Raw genomic sequence first — 19,086 nt, 5'->3', positions numbered from 1 at the left:
CATCCATATTGCATCTTATATATTTGATTCATTTCCTTTATTATTAATTAATAATCCGATAATTTCGTGGACGAATTCATAGAATTTTCAGTGACATTTTCACGTCATTCTGCAGAGTTCAGTTTTTACCAACAAGCGTAACCGCTGGTTTTGGCGCGAAAAAACTGTATTTTATTATGCTAAAGAGTATAGGTAGATTTTTATTATATCTTTATCATGTATAGGTAAATGACATTCTAGGCTGACACTGTTTCACGAAGGTTTATTAGGTTTTGGGTGTAGAGACAGGTGACAAGCGTTACGAGGTAGTAAGTTATCTCGTTATATGCCACATTATTTTCATAGCGCTCTATTTCCACTCCACGCTTAATCATCATTGATTTTAAACTCTACAACATATGCTTATAATATATTTAAATAATAGAGTGAAGCGCCTTCTCTGGTGTGGTGGATTAGTGACGGGTTATAGGTAAGGGACCTACAGGTCACGAGTTTCAGCCTTGTCTAGAGGATTTGGGGTAAATTCTACGATATCTAAGGTTTTCTACTCATATTTTGCAACCGTCAGTCATAATAGGTATAATTTTGGAAATATAGACGTTACCAAGGTTTAGCCTAAAACCCATTAAAGGCAAGAGAACATTCAAAGATGGGAAAGTGTCAAGTGGGTTCTTGGTTTAGCTAAAGATGAGCTTATATCTTGTTGCAACTTGCAGTTTTTTAAGGAATAGATTATGATAAAATCCAATAGCAATTTTATTATAGATAAGTAATACAAAAATGCCAAAATAATATTAAGTATGTATAATATTAGTAAAAAGAATTAAATAGAAACTTATTTTCACAAGTTTCTACGCGTCACTGGGTGATCTGGATCGTTCGTTGGTCAAAGGTTCGGCTCCGTGATCCCATTCCAGTTCAACTTTGTCCTTGCTATTGACGACTCGAGTGTATTTCGCTCCGGCAGCTTTTCTTAAGATGCAATTGCACATTCTCTTCCTGTACAGCAAAAATGCCGCTCCTATCATTGCTAACATGAAAGATAAGGCCACTAATAGCGCCAAACCTATGATAGCTTCGGGGCTTAAGTATCTGCAAACGAAATCGTTTTCGGCCATTCCCAGGACCATCTTATTGGCGTATTGGGAAGGCGTTGCGCAACTAAATTTAATTAAGAACAATATTAATTTGTAATGTCTCGCTAGTATATAACCTAATATCCCCATACGTATGCCACTTATTAATGTTATTTTTTGTATGGAAAACATATTTTTCACACCATGAACCTTTGCGAATATGCTGAACTCTGACCCAAGCTCATTTTCGTGTATTTTTTCGCTCTCTTTCTTTAAACTTTTCTTTCTATTTAGAATTCTATATAGAATTATTAACTATAATTGCTAGAAAGAACCCTTTCTAAGCCTTGGTTAGTTAATTTCCGCGACAAAAACAAAGCGGAAGTTGTTTCCTCACTTCCGGTGGCATCGGAATAGACGAATCGAGATATTTATAGCCTGGTTCACTTCAAAAATAAGTTCTTCAACCAAATTTATTCAATGGCATACTTAGGGATAATTAGTTTACTTACGTTAAATGATTACTTAGTTTTAATTAACTTACACTATGGTTTTCTTTGCAATCTCCGAAAGTGGTGCCCTAGCGACCCAACCCATAAAACAATCGCAATTCCACGGATTTTCGCTTAAATCTAAGGAATAGAGTTCGTCCCAACGTAACAATCCGGATGGTAACGTTTTTAATCCGTTATGTCTCATAATGACCTTTTGCAAGCTTCGTTTCTCGTACAGTTCATCCCTGGCCAGTTCCAAAGGTGTGGCGAAAGCCGTCTCCGAAATTTTGCTCAGTTTCAAATTATCGGAAGCGTGAAATTCCCGTAAACTCGGTAACCCCTTGAATGCCCCGCTTTTAATCTCGCTTAATTTACTCATATGATTCATGACCAATATTTCCAATTTTTCCAAACCGGCGAAGCAATTTTTTTCCAAAGTTTCTAAAGGGTTTTGACTTATATCCAGTTTCCGTAATTCTTTCGCTGAGGATAACCCTTTGATCGGGATACTTTTAAGATTGTTCGAGCCTAAGTTTAAGGTCCTGAGTTCCTTGTTTTTAAGCCAAATGTCTCTGGGAAGCGTTGATATCCCGGTACTTTCCAAGTTCATGTAATCTAATTGGGATAAATACTCGAAACTGTCATCTTCGATGAATAGCATCGGGTTATAACCGAAATTAAGTTCGCTAAGGTTCGAAATGGGTTTGAAAACGTCCGAAAAGAAATGGCTGATTTGATTGTAGTTTAAATGGAGAGAGCGTAGATTCGATAGACCCGTGAAAGTTTCCGTTGCCAAGTTCCATATTATGTTGTGGGATAGGTCCAAAGATTCCAGGTTCTGTTGTTTTTGAAAAATAAAATATGTATTACATTATTTTCAAAGGTCTATAACTTTATCAATTTTAACCCGATTTTGTCGTTCTTGGTCTTATTTTGTAGAGAACTATCCTTTTAAATACTATTCGTTTAAAAGTAATTAAACAAAACAAGCCAAATAGTTCGAAACAGGACCAAAACTAAGACATATGCGGCCATAACCCCAGACATCCGATAACAATATTTTTAAACGTCTATAACTTCATCAGTTTTAACCCGATTTTGTCGTTCTTGGTCTTATTCTGTAGAGCAATTTCGTTTAAATAGTATTATTTTAAAAGTAATTAAACAAAATAGGCCAAATAGGTCGAAACAGGACCAAAACTAAGACATATGCGGCCATAACCTCAGATATCTGATAGAAATATTTTTAAACGTCTATAACTCTTATCAATTTTAACCCTGTTTTGTCGTTCTTGGTCTTATTATATAAAACACATTCGTCTCTATCATACACTGATACTATTCCTTTAAAATAATGAATTAAACCCTATATTATACCTTTAATTCCGCGAAGGCGCTCATGGAAACGAACCGAATTGAATTATAAGATAAATCCAAGACGGCCACATCGGATCCACCCAAAAAATGTTTCGAAGTGAAGTCATTTAGTTTATTACGACTGAAAGTGACGTAAGTGACACCTGACGGAAAAATGATACCATCCGGGATGGTTTCCATATTTCTTTCCAAACAATTAACATCGGAATCTTTGTCGCATAAACAAGCTAAACCTTTTGGGTCGCATAACAAGGAGAAATTATTATTTTGACCCATGTGCTGAAGCGTATCTAGAAACGAGGATAACGCCAAGTTCGTTAAGGTTAACAGGTATATCGTGCTAATGACCGTTCTAGACATTTTAATGGAACGCATGTTTAGCTAAAACTACAAACACGCTAAGCCTCGATCGCGATCTTTTGCGCCTATAGTTTTATCGCGAATCTTTCAAATACAAAATCACGACAATGATGTTGCTTAGTATATGAAAAACATTGCGTAGTTCACTCCTTAAGAGGTGAATTTATTGATTAAGAGGTTACAGATTATGAAAGGTCAGTTTTTCCCCCCTCTCTTTGTCTTTTGCTTTATTATAAGAGTTTCAGATAAGGTATAAGCTATCTAAGCAATTCTCTTTCTGATAACGTTTTCCCCTCGACGCCTCTACTTCAAAGTTTTTTTACCTTGTACGCTTGGTAACAAATATATCGCACCTTTTATAGACCATTTCGATGGAACTAAGTGGGAAAGACAAGGGGGTAAAACTCTGCCCTCCATCTCGCTTTTTGGCGCATGTGCTGTAGCATTTTTGTATGATGACAGTGCGCAGAGATGGATGGCAATGTATCAACCCCTTTGTATGTCCCGAAACTGAGGATTACCTACCATCTTTTTTTTAAATCCAAAAGGTCTATTAGGTATGCAGTCTTAATAGGGTATTCCCCCTTCCAGAAATGTTTAACGTTCCCCTTCATGATTGGAGTAGATTTCGAGACACTTTTGTTATACTTTTTATATTTTGGTGAAGTCCTGATTGACTGATTCATCAATGCCCAGGGTAAAGCGATTTATCTCTTTGGAGGTGAAGTTAGTTTCGCAAGGACTGTGGTTTAGGTACTCATTAAGAAAGATTTTTACAATCCGTTTGTATCTTTGAAAATGGTGGAGCGAAATGTAACCGAAACCTTCCTTACAAGGAGTGATTTTTAGTATCTTCTAACCATGCCTAAGTGTTGATCTAAGGAAAGGGGCTTCCACCTGCTTCACACAAACCGGGAAAACTCAGGGAAATAAATAGTTGACAAAAAAAATTTCAAGGAAAAAACAGTTGACAGAAAAATCTCAGGGAAATAAATCTTTCATAATGGCGGCCTGGAAAGGTTACCATTTGAAACATAGTGACATTTTAACTAAATAGTTCCAAAGGTCAACTAGCGATAACGAAATAACGTAATACGATCATGTGACTCTCACAAACGGGAAGAAGCTCTCTTAAAATCTTTGGAGCTTATCTCGATGCTTTCAGACTTCCGTCGCTGCGAATGTAATTCCACGTACAAATTTCATTTTTAGTTTAAAGTGTGCATATATATATATATATATATATATATAGTTGGGTTTTAAAGTGCAATGGTAAACATCCGTTTCCTTCCGGGATTATACTGTTTGGCGTTTCCCACCTTATCTATATCCTGAGTATAAAAGCGTTCGCTCTTCTCCAACCAACAACATAAAGGAGATTATAGTTCGTAATCCCTTTTTTAAATACAAAGACTTTAAAAATTTAAATTTTTTTTATTGAGATTGTAATTTAAAGTATTAGACGAGATGAAATTATATTTTGTAGCCGTGTTTTTATTCTTTTGCGTCGTGGGGTGAGTTCAGATTTATAACTTTAATTTTTCCCCCTTTAATTAATTAATAATTTGGTTAATTTAACTTTATTATTGATAATTTTGGTTCATTTTGTGGTAAAAGTCAGACCAAAGACTTGCCTGAAAATTGCCATACTGCTGACGAAAGAAATAGGGTATAGGTATGGATATTGCAAGGTGTATAATTAAAAATAAGCAATTAAGAGTACCTAAGTTTCGCCGATGTAGTTATCAGTTATTATTTGAATACGTTATAACAGATAAGGCCAAGTTTTTTAAATCTTTTCGTGGCTCGTAACTTAAGTCTTATTGTTAATTTTTCTATTATCTATTATCTGTAATTACTCATTTTATTATAATTTGATAGCTACTGGAGATGATTAAAAAGCGTACGCGTCTTAATTTCTTATTTCTAACTGTACACCTTCGATGATTCATTGCTTTACGTCGGCAGTATCGCGAATTTCAAAGTAAATTGGTTTTGGTCTAACTTAGTCCACATTCGTGTTCATAAATCACATTAAAATCATGCATTAAAACATCAATCAAATCGTGAAAAATTGCTAAATAAATAAATAAATAAATAAAATAAATTTACGTCCCTAACCAACAAAACATATTCAGGGTTTTGAGTACGAGTCCCATGAACTGCGATGGCTGCGATCCGCAATTTTGCCCGTCAACGTCTTGCGAATGTGGAACTTACAAAGACGAATGCAATTGCTGCGATCGTTGCTTCAGAGTATGAAGAAAAAAATTATAAAAATAAACCCATCCCCCAACCATTATCATCATTGGTTAATAACCACGAATGTAACGTCACCATTAGTGTCCCGGTGAGGAATGCAACTACTTCGCTGGCGAAAGATGCATGTTGGACCGAGAATGTGTACCACCCGATGGTTTGACAGTCATGGAAACGATGATAGCTGGAAGAAACGGAGTCTGCGCTGAACAGGAAGATGTCATTAACGATGTCATCGAAGATAGCGTCGAAGAAGACGAGAGAAATGATTATGAATAGATCTGACAGACATTTAGTAGGGATACATTAGATAACGCGTTTGAATTACTTTTATTTGTATTTGTTATTAAACAGACCGTGAAACAGATTTCATATTATAAAGCCTGCCCTTGGGTTTTAATAATTATATACTCATGCTAACACTATTGTTCTGTTTGATTGTTATCATTGCGTGACACAACATAACCATAGTCCTTTATATAGTAACCAATCCATTTTATATTTACAAAGTAAATATTCCGTAGAAATGTATAGGGTGTTGCAAAAACGGTGGTACGATCGAAGTACAATGGGTTTCTGTAGGCGATCTATTTTGAGTGGAAAATGTAATTTCTATGAGATTTTTCCCAGTAAGATCCATCCAAAGAAAGTTAAGCTTGGAGTATTTTACGGATGACCCCTTAATTAAATTAACATTGCCTTTCTTCTTACTTAAATTTAACGGGGTAATCCATAAAATACTCCAATCATAACTTGTTTACAGTGTCTTTTACTATTAAAAATGTAATAGAAGTTGCATTTTCGACTCAAAATTGGTTTCATAAAGGACACACTGTACTTCGGTCTACCACCCTTTTTGGAGCCCCCTGTATATATATATATATATATATTTTAATTCAATATCAATACATATTTCCCGGTATTATACCTCTACGCAAATAATTTCGCAATCACGTATAACTCTACCTAAGTTTTATTCAATATTAAAACAGTTGCTTACGTTGGCATTTAGTTCAACAATTCCAAACTTTTGAACGCATCTCTTATATTCAGTTGCCTTACTGACGTTACGATGAATGCTCCGTTATTTTTCGCTTTAATTTTCGCTCTGGAAGTTTTTGGGTGAGTCAAGATTATTCTACCACGTATTCAACTTGGAAATTAACTTACGGTTTAGGGTTTTTATTTTTATTTTTATTTGTTGAAGTGTTTTTTCAACAAGTCCAATGAGATGTGATCGTTGCAATCCCAGACTTTGCGCCCAAAGACGTTGCGTTTGCGGTCATTACATGGATGAGTGTAAATGTTGTGCCCTTTGTTACGTGGTCAGTTTTTTTAGTTGATTAATGTTAAATGCTAAATTGTTTTGGAGGTATTTTTTCGACAAGTTTATTATTGTTTATAGTGTCCCAATAAATCCTGTAGTTTCATTAGAGGTGACCGCTGTACTGAAGGTTTCAGATGTACACCACCTGCAGGGAAAAGTGATTCCGATGTAATCGCGCAAAATTTAGATGGCGTTTGTAAAGTAAAATAGTAATTGTTTCAATAAAGATAAATGTCATTTCGTTTTGCGTTGGTATTATCGTTAGTTCATAAGATACTTTCCATAAGTTTGTCACTGGTTACAAACTGGAGCTTATCATGAAGTGATTGAAGTAGGTCATAGATTCAGGTAAAGCGACGCCTGGTGAGGTGAGGTGAGGCACTGTCAAAGGCTTAGTACGGACTAAATAGGTAGATGGAAGTCCTGAAAAATTAACCGAGTCTAGTCAAATCTCGCTTGTCGTTCTCGAACTAGCTCGAGCTGTAAGTCTCTAGCATTACGAACTATAGGTAGTGTCATACTTATGGAACATATCACTTATAAACTTATGGTATTGGGTATTGTTTTAAAAAATTAAAATTTAAAATATTATACAATTATTATTATTATTAGTTAAAAGTATCATTTCAAGCGATTAGTAAATATTCAATGTGCAGTTTTCTTTTTTCAAAACTTTTCAAGGTGAAAATTTGTTATTTTAACTTTTTAAAAATCCACTCAATTTTCTCTATAGCGGTTCGTTTTTGGTTACAACCACAAAAGATTTAAATTTTTAAAGCAAATGTTTACAAATATATATAACGTACTACTAAGCCTTGGTGGGAAAGAAGTCTTTTTTGAAAAATGTCCCGACAATGACGGGATGACTACTATCCTGGGACTGGCAAGGATTATTAAAATCTGTCCCTTTTCAAAGATATACCGAATACAAAGTCACTTTGCAGCGTTATTCAAAAACGTAATACTCCATTCCTTCCATACTGTTGAATGTAACGTGACATTAGGTAAGCCTTTTTAAAGGTTTTAATGAAAGTAAACACACCGCTGGCTATTTCTCCGCCGTTTTCGTGTATTTTTTCTCAACTTCAGATTTGACTAGAGTGTAAAGCTAAACTCAATACATTCAAATTTTGCATTAATCCCCTCGTTTAGTTTTGGTTGCGTTTAATAGTAAAAAAAATAAAAATAAAAATTGTGAAAAGGAAAACTGGGGAAAGTTACTCTTAACTTTGAAAACGTACGTTGCCCCCGAGCACTTTGGGGGCTCTTTTTGGGGTTTTGGGGCTTCAACCGCTTTAAATACTTCCGGTACGCTATTAAAAAGAAGCAAAAATGTTTTTGCAACGTAAACCAAAAAATTCCAATCCTTGGAAAAGCGGATTTTTTTAAAACTTTGTTGATTTTCCCTCTTTTTTTCTTTTGGTTTAACTTTTTACTTTTTTGTAACAGTTGTTAGTGAAAAACGTTTTGAACTTCAATTCTGCACAATTTCTTTTGAATTTCTTGGCCACTTAAAGTTACGTTTAGTCAGAGGTTTAGTTTTAATAGCATCGTTGAGCGGTGTTAATACCGAGTTTTTAAAATCATAATATCAAGTTTAATTTTTTTTAAATAGATACCTTAATTGTAACTGCATTTGGAAGCCCATATTTCCGTAAATTAAATGTTGTAGACTTATCAGAAACACCCTGTACAGTTTAGTACAGTTAAAGTTAAGGCTCCGCATGCCTGCCTATTCCCTTCATTTTGTATATCTTTACCAACTCGCGCGCGTCTTGGTCTCGAGATTCTTTTCTTACGACTAAACGATCGCTTCGCGGTTTTTTTTGCATCACGTGTCTTCTTCCAGGCGCAATTTTTTTTCCCGCCTTTTCTTTCCCTTTACTATATACAAGAGTATATAGTTGAATAGAAGTAATTTACGCTTTGCTGGTGAAACGTCAGAAAAACGCTACCCTCGTGGTGTCGAACAGTAAGCTCCAAGATGTGTTTACAGTTAGAGCGTATTGGGTAGAATTTTGGGCGTCTATCCGAGCCCTTAGTTGAAAGCACCCCCATCTCTTCTTATATAAAAATACGCCCATTCTATCCTCAAAAGAAGATATGTAATTACCGAGGACGAAGGAGTATTTTTTCCCGCGTTTTTCTCGACGCGATCTTGATGACGTAGGAGGAGTAAATATATCTCGCGATACACTCTTAGAAGTTAGAAATATGATAAATGTAAGCTATTCAAGTTGCGAAGGAATATACATTTCAAGGCTGCGAATTGATGTATAGAAAGTGTATTGCTCTTTTAAACGACATCCAGAATTTTTTTTTCTTTCACTAAAAATTCCCAAAGTTTACCAACCCAACAGATTTCTAAATTTGAGTTCAAGCTATTTATTAAAGAAGAGGAAATGTTTGCTCCTAGTCTAAGCAAGGTCTATTTAACCTCTGATTATTATTATTATTAGAACTACACTTTCGGCAAAGGGAGTCATTTGCCCGCCATTTTGAAAGATGGCCGCGTGTTCAACCCCAAAAAATTACCATAAAGTCCGTCTATAAGATCAAGATATCAATTAGTAAACTCATCAATTTGAGCTAAGCGCTGACTACCAGAGGTTCAAACAGGACGTAAATATATTTACATTAAGTAAACAAAAATTCAGTTTTTTCAATTCTGATTTCCAAGTTGGGGTCCGCGAAGCTCCCTAAACTCTAAATGTACTATTTTTTTTAAAGTACTCTTTCTTTCTTTTTTGGTTCAATCGAAATATGAGGTTTTTTTCCAGAACCTATAAAGGAAAAGAAAATTACAATCGATTGAACTCAAGTACAAAGAAGAAATAGTGTATAGTGAAAGCTGTTTATACCGAAATCTTTCCTAGTTTTCTTCGAGCCAATCATATTGGAGAAACTGGGGTTTATAGGTGTATATTGCGCGTCTATAAAGAACAAGAAAAAAAATATGACATTATAAAGAGTGATGGGGAACTATATGTGGCTGGGATTCGATGCTGTAATCCTATCGGATATATACAGGGTGGAACGGATTGATCGAACCAAAAGTACATAAAAATAAAAAGTGTCCAACAGACTTTTTTACCCCTTGCCACCAAGCCGTGCTACAAAAATTGAATTTCCTTTTTTTTTAAAGCGCCACATTCGTAATGAGTGAATAGGCATGGGGGAAGGGTTTTGGTAATGTTTGACAACCCCCCCCCTCTATTTCAAAACAGATGTCGCGGACAGAGCTGCCTGTTAGACACTTTGTGTTTTTATCTATGAACCTTTGATCGAACTGGAACTTATTTTGTCTGGAAATGGAAGATACCGTTATGGCGGTGTAATATTGTAAGTGTTGGTATGTCCGATCTTGACCATACTGTATAACACAAATATTTTTATGTATTTCTTTTTCGACCTCTTCTCTTCCATTCGCCCCCAATTGGATATAGTTGACAAATAAGTTTCTTTGCTTTTTTTATTTTACGACTATACATATAGTATAGTTTCCCTTTAAAGGTCGAGTGTAATCTTGAAGGATATAGGGACAGATGGAGTGGGACCCCCCATACCTATAACGTTACCTTTGTACCCCTAAGTACTACGCCTTTAAATTCTTAGTTATTATTTGTTGTGATTTTGTATTTGATCCGTTTTTCAATAAGGAACATAACGTAAAACTTGATTCTTCCATAAAGTTTGTTTCTATCCGCGCGGATTTTACGAGATCTAAGGTAGCCCTAGCTTTTATGACTTCTCTTAAGCCCCACTATACTCTTTTGTTTTGGCCTTCTTTAGGACCACATTATTTTTGGCAAAAAAAAAAAAAAAAAAGAGAGCAAAGTTACAATCCTTCGGTCAAGTTATTATTATTTTTTTTTATTATTATTTATGTTTTTGAACTTGGTTTAGGATAAAGGATTAAGGAAGAGATGTTCTTATAGTATATAAAAAAATTTAAAGTGATGACATCTTTTTTTTTTTGAGACTGAGGGGGCGGGGGCGGTCGTAATGTCGCGATGATGTTAAAAATTTACCTATTTTCATATTTTGGGTGTTTTTTTGCAATTGGTTTCAAAAATATTCCCATTTAAGGCAATATGAGGTCAAATTCAATCCAAGTAATGTATAATATTTGTTTTAAAATATGAACGAACAGTTTCGTTTGATTTCGGTTTTTTTCGACTTTAACGTAAAATATCACCTAAAATATAATTTAATATTCATAAAAAGAAGAATTCGAGCTTCAATATGAAACAAATTACGACTAAATCGGTCCATAATTAACAAAGTTATGAATTTTTGAAAAACTACATACATCAGTGTATTGCGGGTAAATACTTTTACAGGGGCTCATAGGAAATACATTACTGGTTTTACCCCTGGAAGTTGGCACTCTGTTTTTTTATTTTTCTTTCAAATAATACAGAAATCAATACTATGTTTCACATTATTTATAGTTAATTTGGAGTTAAAATTTGAATTATAAATAGGTATTTATTAATTCGAGAGAAGATGAACCTTTCCTTAAGATATTTCAGCCTCTTAAGCTAACATAAATAATAAATTTTTGTATACTATTGCCCAAAAACTAATTTTCTAATTTAGAAATCTCCTAAGTTATAAATGGAATTGCTTGAAAAATATTACCAATTCTTGCCAATGCTAAGCTTAACAGAAAAAAATTCTTTGATGGAAAACATATTGATGATTGAAAAAAAAAAGAAAAAAAAATTGTTCTTAAAACTTGGTTTTTCCAAATTAAATTTTGGGAGATTAATTTTAATCTCTGAATTTCTTTTTCTTTAAGAAGTAAAGGCAAATTCAATAAAGGTTTTTAATCTTTTTTTTTTTTATAAAACTTGAAGAATTATCAATTTGGTTAAGAAAATAATACTGGTACGCTATTGAATATTCAGAATCAAGTCTCTTTGGATTGGAGCTATTAAGTCGAAAAGCTTTTAGACGGCATAAAATATTTAAAGATGAAAACTCCCTGATTGAGAGCGGCTTTACTATACAGGGTGTTGCAAAAAGGCTGGGTAATTAATTTAATTAAGGGGGTATTCGTAAAAGTCTGCGATGTTCGTAATTTGTTTAGGGTGGCCGATATGTAATAGAAGTTATAGTACATTTTCGACTCTAAATTGATTGCCCATAAAACGCATTATTCTTCGGTTCTATCATTATCCTTTTTGAAACACCCTGTATTAGTATTAAGAAGATTAAAAAAATAATTCATTCAATTAAAAGATTCAAAGTCATTGAACTGTAAATTCCCAATCTTTTTATTAACTAAATCTATTATCTCGAATGGGAAAGGAAACTTTTGCATTTTAATTAGGGTCTGGCTTTTTTTTTCTTTCTTTCTGAGGTTTTTATCTTTTCCGTTTTTCTTTTTAACAAATGGCAAAGGCTTAACTGAATTTAAGAATATCGATTGATTGATTGATTGATTGATTGCTATCGAGTAAAAGATTTGTATAGTTAATCTTACATGGAAAATCGGATGCTAAACTCTATTTTTAGGCGGTTTTATTCAATTTTTATCTTTATCTCTGAGAAATCTAAGAGATACGGTACGCAAATTGGGAGCGTATTTTGCGAAGTAGTCTACATTTTTCAAAATCAATTGCACTTATCTGATTTTGAAGATATAGAAAATAGGTTTTTGGGCAATATTTTATTTAAAATGCAATAAATTTTGTTTCTTTTTATTTTTAAAACAAATAGTTACTTGCGCACCTCAAAAATGTGTTCGACATTTATATAAGGATGGTTACCTTTGAGAAATCGGGCTACTTTTGTTGATTAAGACTGAAACCGTGTCTTTAATTAAAAATTAAAATAATTACTGGAAAAAATTTCTCATCGCTGAGAAACGTCAACCTTTGACCCTATATAGCGACATTACCACTCCGACCTAACCATTTTTCCAATGATATTCTTATTAAAACAATCAATTAATGTTTTTGAATTTTACACCTTTTTTTGTTCAACTTTTCCTGTGAAAAATTGTTGATTAAATTTGGGGTTGGTATAGTTTTTCACGAGTTAAGTTCGAAAAGTTTGAAATAAACTCCGTTGATGGATTCCAGCTTAGTTTATTTTTTTTCTTATAGGCCTTGACGATGTAACTTTAGAAGGGTGTTGAAAATAGGTGGCCTGTTATGGGAGGGAGATAGGGATGTTTGTCATTGAGCCGAAACTCATTATCATTAAAGATTTATAAGAAACTGGGCTTCAAAGGGTAGGGTATTCTATCATCTAAGCCTTGGCTCTGATTTTGTTGTTGATGTTAGTTTTTTTTGGGGGCTCGCGCGAGTTTTTCCTTCTCGAATCGGTTAGTTGATTGATGAGCCAGAAAACGTCGCCGGTGTTAATTTTTCTTTGTTTTCTATACCACGGGTCGTGTCATCATTAAACAAACATTAATTTCTCATTTTCGGCATCAAATTCTACGAATAACCAAACTGCAATCGCGAATATAGTAAGACAAAATGTAAAACTTGTAGTAGGCCTAAGTTCTTATTCACACAAAAACTTGGTTATATCATAATTGTGTATGATATGTTCCTTCCATAAGTATGACACTGTACCTATGCTTCGTAATGCTAGAAGAGACTTGCTAAGAGCTAGTTCGAGAACCACAAGCGAGAATTGATTAACTACCTACACTCGGTTAATTTTGCAGTCCGTCTTCCTTTTTAGTCTGTACTAAGACTTTGACAGCAGTGCCTCACCAGGCGTCGCTTTACCCTGAATCTATGACCTAATTCAATCACTTCACGATAAGCTCCAGTATATATATATATATATATATATATATATATATATATATATACAAATTTTTAGGCAATATCCCTTGTAGATATATTTTAAACACAGACTGGTCTATTAAATTTCTTAAAAAATAGAATTGTAAGCTGCTCAATGCGAAGAAGAAAATTGAAACCAATCTCAAATATCGTATTGAAAATCGTAGTCTGGAGAATTGTATTCGGAGCTATTAAATTCAGTCGGAATTTGCACCGCGTACACGAGTCTATGTTAAGGTTTATCTCAAACACCGTATGAAATACTGTACATTAGGTTATAGTGTATATTCATTTACAGCAAACTCCGTCTTTACATTATGGAATTGGGAAAGTTCCTTCAGGGCTTATTAAAATCGCCTTAAAAACTGCAGGGGCTATTTATCCTTTTCGAAATCGTTGGACCACCCCAAAAAAATCCTTATTCAATAGGTTTTCCCAAGAACAAATAATGTTCTTATATACTTCTATAGACTTTCCAAGGTTAAGTATAAATAGACGCAAAGAAGCCAGGAATACATACAGCATAAGTTCATATGATAATTTTCATAAGTTTGTCACTGGTTACCTCGCAAATAATCTATCTCGCTGACCTTTGAACCTTGCACGTGCTCTCGCCTGACCTCGCGTTTCTATCAACCAATAAAATTACGGTACTAAAATCCCTATACGACCTTTAGGAAACCGAGTTTGAGAAAAATAAGGGAAATTTAAAATTTTATAAACGCGCAAATCTTATTTTGAAATTCACTTCAAAGGAAATCTTACAAAGTTACAAAGAAAGATCAAAGTAAAAATAAATTAAATAATTTGCTTTACTTTTTCATTCTAAATTTATTTTTAGATGATCTTTTCCTCTTTGAGAAAGTGGTACTTATCATCAGGTAATTTTGTCACGTTTCAAGCATGAGCTTTTAGTAATTCTAAATATTACCTGTGCATGCGCAGTGAGCTTAGGAGAATACAGTAATTTCATTTACTTCTCCGCGCATAACCTTTTTCCACGTCCTTTAGGGTTTTATAAGAACCAATTTTCGAGGAATTTCAGTAAGATATTTGCGTACATTAGGTTTCTTATATCTATGAGAACGTGTGGGTTGTCAAGGGGTTGGGGCTGGGGGGGGGTGGATGGTGAACTGGAGACTGGAGTGTGAAATCATCCCAGCACCTTTACTTTATTCGACAAAAGAGCTCATCCATCATCGGGAACTTTGAAGTTTCGCAACTTGGACGCCATTCCTAGGGATATATTTTGTCCGGAGCATCTTCTAAAGAATCATTCAAGAAAAAAAGTGCTGAAAAATTGTGGGTCTTGGAAAAAGAAAAAGCGGTGGCGATATATTTTCTCTAGGAATTTCGTTTTCCTTATTTTTCCTCGCTAAAATCTAGGAGGATAAAGTGTAAGGAGTCTCTGTGACTTTTGTGAGAACGTAACGTGGTCTCAAGTATACTCAACGGGGACTAGAATCTAGATCATTAAAGGGATGCGTAATCCACTGTGAGACGTGTCAAGATGAACTATATTTTGTAGTAGCGTTACTATTTCCCGGAGTAGTGATTGGGCAGTGTCACATGACTTTAGGGGCGTGTCAAAAACATTTTTTTTTCTTTGCCTATGAAGGGATTCCCACACTAAGCCCGTGGCTTGTTTACAGGTGGGTCCTATTACAATGCATAGAGGGGTGGTGGCTAGCCCCTATGCCACAGCTAACCTACAGCGCCCTATACTAACTGTTACCGTAGCGTTACATTTTCCCGGAGTTGTGATTGGGCAATGTGGAACGACTCGGCGGATAGATATTATTACTTCTGTTTTTTCGCTATGAATTTCTGAACCAATTATTGAATATTTGTTTGAAAATAACTCTGGGGAGCGTGTGGGTTTGATAGAGGAAGCCGATTTTGTTGCTGTTGCATCTTTGGTTGGATGTTGCTGTATAAAAAATTATCTGTTTTGATTTGGTGTTTTTTGGGATTCTATAGCCGTAACATTGGGGTCAAAAAACATTGAGGTTTAGTTCCACCTGCCACCATCTGAGAGTCGCCACCACCATTGCCCCTCACCCGTAGTATTATTTGGCCTTATAAAGTAGACCATTTTCAATTGGAATCACTCATCCGTAATCTTAGTTTGAAGATAGCAACACCTGAGATCTCACGAACACCATCCGAACCACTTCGATACGCTTCCCTACAATCAAAGACAAATAGATATAACAGAAAGTAAGACTGTCGAAAGTTTGTAGGTGACGTCAGTCAACGAAAATTATATATTAGCGGCAGGGGTAAACCGAAAATTTTACATTTAACAACCATCCTACGAAATCTAATCTATGATATTAATTCCCAAGGAGCATAAATATAATTATTTTAATTTTATAACGCATTACCAGATCAACGCCTCAAATGAGGCCTGAGTTATATTTTCGTCTTTGCAGAGTTGAATTTAAAAGAGGTTACGTAGTATTAAATAAAGTAGAGCGCTGATTTGTTGAGAGAAATAGACGAAAACATCGAAAACTATACTAATATAATATGCTACCTTACTTTTTGTAATTTTTATTTGCTCTTGGGATCAGGGCTGAACCGTCAGCTGTATCCCTAATAGAAACTATCTTTTCTTCCGATTTGGACGAGTGAACTTTGCGGGGAATTGAGATTTAAGATGGTTTTTTGGAAAATGCATTGAGATACAAGTCGGGGACAACTCTGGCGCTTGATTATGTTTGAAATGGTCCATTTAAGACTCGTTGTCACTGGCAATCAATCATTCGGCCATGATGATACACAGATGAACAAACATTTCCACTGACACCAACCCATTTCATTTCAATATTACTGTAATTAACGTAGGTAATAATTACCTTTTAAGGGATAGTTCATTAAACTTTGAATAGCAACGTTGTATTTAAAAGAGCATCGGAATTTATTCAAAATTAAGTCCTAAAATACAAAGAAGATTCTAAGATAGATTTCTTTTATTTATACTTAATCAAGGATTCCTAGTCATTTAATATTCCGAATTAAATCCGTTCGCTGACTTTATTATTAATGGATGATTTAAATGCGAATCTCTTCAGGATTATTCGAAACAAAAGCCCGCGGTAATTTTTCCATAAAGTGAGGGTGAAATGGAAAAATCAGCTGGTTTTTATTTAAATTGATTTTAATACTAATTGTAAGACCAATCTGCATAGTGAAACATCCATACAGGAAATACCTAAGAATAATTTTAAAATTTAAATTAGTTTGGGATTTATTGGATATTTTGAGATTTGCATTGACCATTGACCAATCACGTACCGTCCTTCCTTCTTGTTAACAAAATTTACGTGGCACGTCGCTCTATTCCTGGTTGTTTCACTATTCAGATTGGTCTTATATTTAGTAAAATAATCGATAGTAAAAATGACTTTATTTTCCATTTCACATTCCCTTTAAGTGACTCAGAGTCATAGGAAAGTAAGGGTCTCTGTGACGTAGATGGGTTCCGAAAGATCTTTAATTCATTTAGGAACAGAGAGTAAGTAAAGTTACAAAGGCGAAAATGTCCAGTTTTGGAGAAGTTCAAAATGAATTTTTTTCTTCTTCTGTAAAGCTCAGTCTGTAACCAGTTTCTAATTGAGTTTTCAATTAATATGGATTTAGAAAAAGAATCAATGCTCTTAGCTAAGTTAGGAGCAATTACCGTAACCTACTCACCCCGCATTAGGTTTAATTACAAAGCAGATTTAGGGGAGAAAAATCTCTTCCTATAAGTTTCCCATATTTTACTATATTTAAAGGATAAATTTCCTATATATTTTACTATATTCCAAGCATAAATTTCCAATATATTTTACTATATTCCAAGCATAAATTTCCAATATATTTTACAATATTTCAAGGATACATTTCCTAAATATTTTACTATATTTCAAGGATAAATTTCCAATATATTTTACAATATTTCAAGGATACATTTCCTAAATATTTTACTATATTTCAAGGATAAACTTCCTATTTATTCCTTTATTAAAGGAACCTAAAATTTTCAGAGGCCACCCTGAAAACTACCTTCAAGTCGCTAGTTATATCATGAGAATATGACATTAACTCCGGTTTGAATCCCTTGTTGGGGGCAGAGAAATTTTCTAGAAAGTTTTTACTCAGAAACGGATTTCCGACTTTTAGGGACTGTTAGTCTAAAAGAGCTACGGGGGTTACTGGTGTTTTGAGGGAAAGAATAGATCGGCTTGTACACTGCTTCTGCTGCTGCTATGCGCGAATAGAAGTTTAGCTTCTGTTGAAGGGCATGGATTAGCGTGCTAGTTTAATGGAACCATCTTTCCGTTTCCTATATAAAGAGGTTGAACTTCTATTGAAGTTTTCGCAAGCCACAAAACCACCGACCGCCCACGCGCCCCCCCCCCACTGCCACCCCCAACGTCGAAAAGGAAACTCTTCACTTTCGTCCAAAAAGGAAAAATCGCTTGGGGGCCACTTTACTGGGAAGTTATGGTCTGACGACCAATCGCCAAAGTTGGACGAAGTTTGGGTTGTGAAAACTCCAAAATTTTTTTTTTAAGAGTTTAGTTAAGGCTATTTATTTGACTTACTCTTGAAAACGAGCATTTCAATGGAAATTTTGCACTTTCTAATTTTAGGTCTAGTGTTTAGGGTACTTTATTCCAAAACTACGTATTTACAATGATATCACCACTAAAACTACGTATTTACAATGATACCACCACTAAAACTACGTATTTACAACACTATCACCACTAAAACTACGTATTTACATTGTTAAAACAATATTAAAACTGCATTTCACGCTGTTAACAATTAATTGAAACTAAATATTTGCAACACTACCACCAATAAAACTACGTATTTACACTGTTAAACTATTATTAAAACTACGTATTTATACTGTTAAAACCATTATTAAAACTACGTATTCATACTGTTAAAACCATTATTAAAACTACGTATTTACACTTTCAACACTTTATTAAAACTACGTATTTACAACGCTACCAGCTCCACCTAAACTACGCGTTTACACTACTACCACCACCTAAACTACGCGTTTACACTACTACCACCACCTAAACTACGCGTTTACTTCACTATCACTAATGAAACTACGCTTTTTCATTCTTAACACCACTAGAACTACTTCTTTTCACTGCTACCATAATGTTTCCTCTCTGTATCTAATTCCAAAACAATGTTTTTACAAATGATTCGATTACTAATGGTAATGTTTTTCATTTGAAATGAATTTATATTAACTTTTGAAAAAACTTTAAACCAGGTTTTGAAGACGGTCTTCCTAAAATCCAACAATATATATGTTTTTAGCCACATCGTATGATGGATATCAACGATATGCTGGGTAT

The 19,086-nt window shown here is 34.4% G+C and overlaps 3 protein-coding genes across 4 annotated transcripts; 2 read left to right on the top strand and 1 right to left on the bottom strand.

Moving 5' to 3' along the window:
• Window positions 1-14: 14 nt before the first annotated feature.
• On the bottom strand, window positions 15-4,528 carry LOC149673410 (uncharacterized). The gene is made up of 3 exons (XM_089838941.1): window positions 2,948-4,528; window positions 1,621-2,408; window positions 15-1,161 (listed from the first exon to the last, which is right to left on the bottom strand). The coding sequence occupies exons 1-3, from the start codon at window positions 3,320-3,322 to the stop codon at window positions 852-854; spliced, it is 1,473 nt and encodes a 490-aa protein (XP_089695067.1). The 5' UTR covers window positions 3,323-4,528; the 3' UTR covers window positions 15-851.
• A 117-nt stretch (window positions 4,529-4,645) lies between these two features.
• On the top strand, window positions 4,646-5,991 carry LOC149673409 (8.6 kDa transglutaminase substrate-like). The gene is made up of 3 exons (XM_089838955.1): window positions 4,646-4,821; window positions 5,446-5,563; window positions 5,651-5,991. Exons 1-3 carry the CDS (start codon window positions 4,775-4,777, stop codon window positions 5,843-5,845), a joined length of 360 nt encoding a protein of 119 aa, XP_089695081.1. The 5' UTR covers window positions 4,646-4,774; the 3' UTR covers window positions 5,846-5,991.
• Window positions 5,992-6,134: 143 nt separating this feature from the next.
• Window positions 6,135-7,138, top strand: LOC149673408 (8.6 kDa transglutaminase substrate-like). Of its 2 annotated transcripts, none has more exons than XM_089838957.1 (3): window positions 6,135-6,688; window positions 6,774-6,891; window positions 6,992-7,138. In XM_089838957.1, the coding sequence occupies exons 1-3, from the start codon at window positions 6,639-6,641 to the stop codon at window positions 6,998-7,000; spliced, it is 177 nt and encodes a 58-aa protein (XP_089695083.1). In that variant the 5' UTR covers window positions 6,135-6,638; the 3' UTR covers window positions 7,001-7,138. The 2 variants fall into 2 exon arrangements, with proteins under 2 accessions (XP_089695083.1, XP_089695082.1); XM_089838956.1 differs by having other exon boundaries at window positions 6,972-7,138.
• Window positions 7,139-19,086: the final 11,948 nt, after the last annotated feature.

This window comes from Phalangium opilio, unplaced genomic scaffold (genome assembly GCF_054372755.1).
Source record: "Phalangium opilio isolate 3A_F unplaced genomic scaffold, DU_Popi_V2 ptg000048l_1, whole genome shotgun sequence".
Classification (NCBI taxonomy): Eukaryota; Metazoa; Arthropoda; class Arachnida; order Opiliones; family Phalangiidae; genus Phalangium; species Phalangium opilio.
The sequence above is the reverse complement of the archived record's forward strand: the minus strand, read 5'-3'. Positions and strand labels throughout refer to the sequence as shown.

Excerpts from the sequence above, each read along its gene's own strand:
- LOC149673410 (XM_089838941.1), bottom strand. The coding sequence starts at position 3,322 with ATGCGTTCCATTAAAATGTCTAGAACGGTCATTAGCACGATATACCTG. Across the intron at positions 2,409-2,947 it reads GCGCCTTCGCGGAATTAAAG|AACCTGGAATCTTTGGACCT; the intron begins GTATAATATAGG and ends CAAAAACAACAG. Across the intron at positions 1,162-1,620 it reads ATTGCAAAGAAAACCATAGT|TTGCGCAACGCCTTCCCAAT; the intron begins GTAAGTTAATTA and ends AATTAAATTTAG.
- LOC149673409 (XM_089838955.1), top strand. The coding sequence starts at position 4,775 with ATGAAATTATATTTTGTAGCCGTGTTTTTATTCTTTTGCGTCGTGGG. Across the intron at positions 4,822-5,445 it reads TTATTCTTTTGCGTCGTGGG|GGTTTTGAGTACGAGTCCCA; the intron begins GTGAGTTCAGAT and ends AAACATATTCAG. Across the intron at positions 5,564-5,650 it reads GCTGCGATCGTTGCTTCAGA|TGTCCCGGTGAGGAATGCAA; the intron begins GTATGAAGAAAA and ends CGTCACCATTAG.
- LOC149673408 (XM_089838956.1), top strand. The coding sequence starts at position 6,639 with ATGAATGCTCCGTTATTTTTCGCTTTAATTTTCGCTCTGGAAGTTTTT. Across the intron at positions 6,689-6,773 it reads TTCGCTCTGGAAGTTTTTGG|TGTTTTTTCAACAAGTCCAA; the intron begins GTGAGTCAAGAT and ends TATTTGTTGAAG. Across the intron at positions 6,892-6,971 it reads GTTGTGCCCTTTGTTACGTG|TGTCCCAATAAATCCTGTAG; the intron begins GTCAGTTTTTTT and ends TATTGTTTATAG.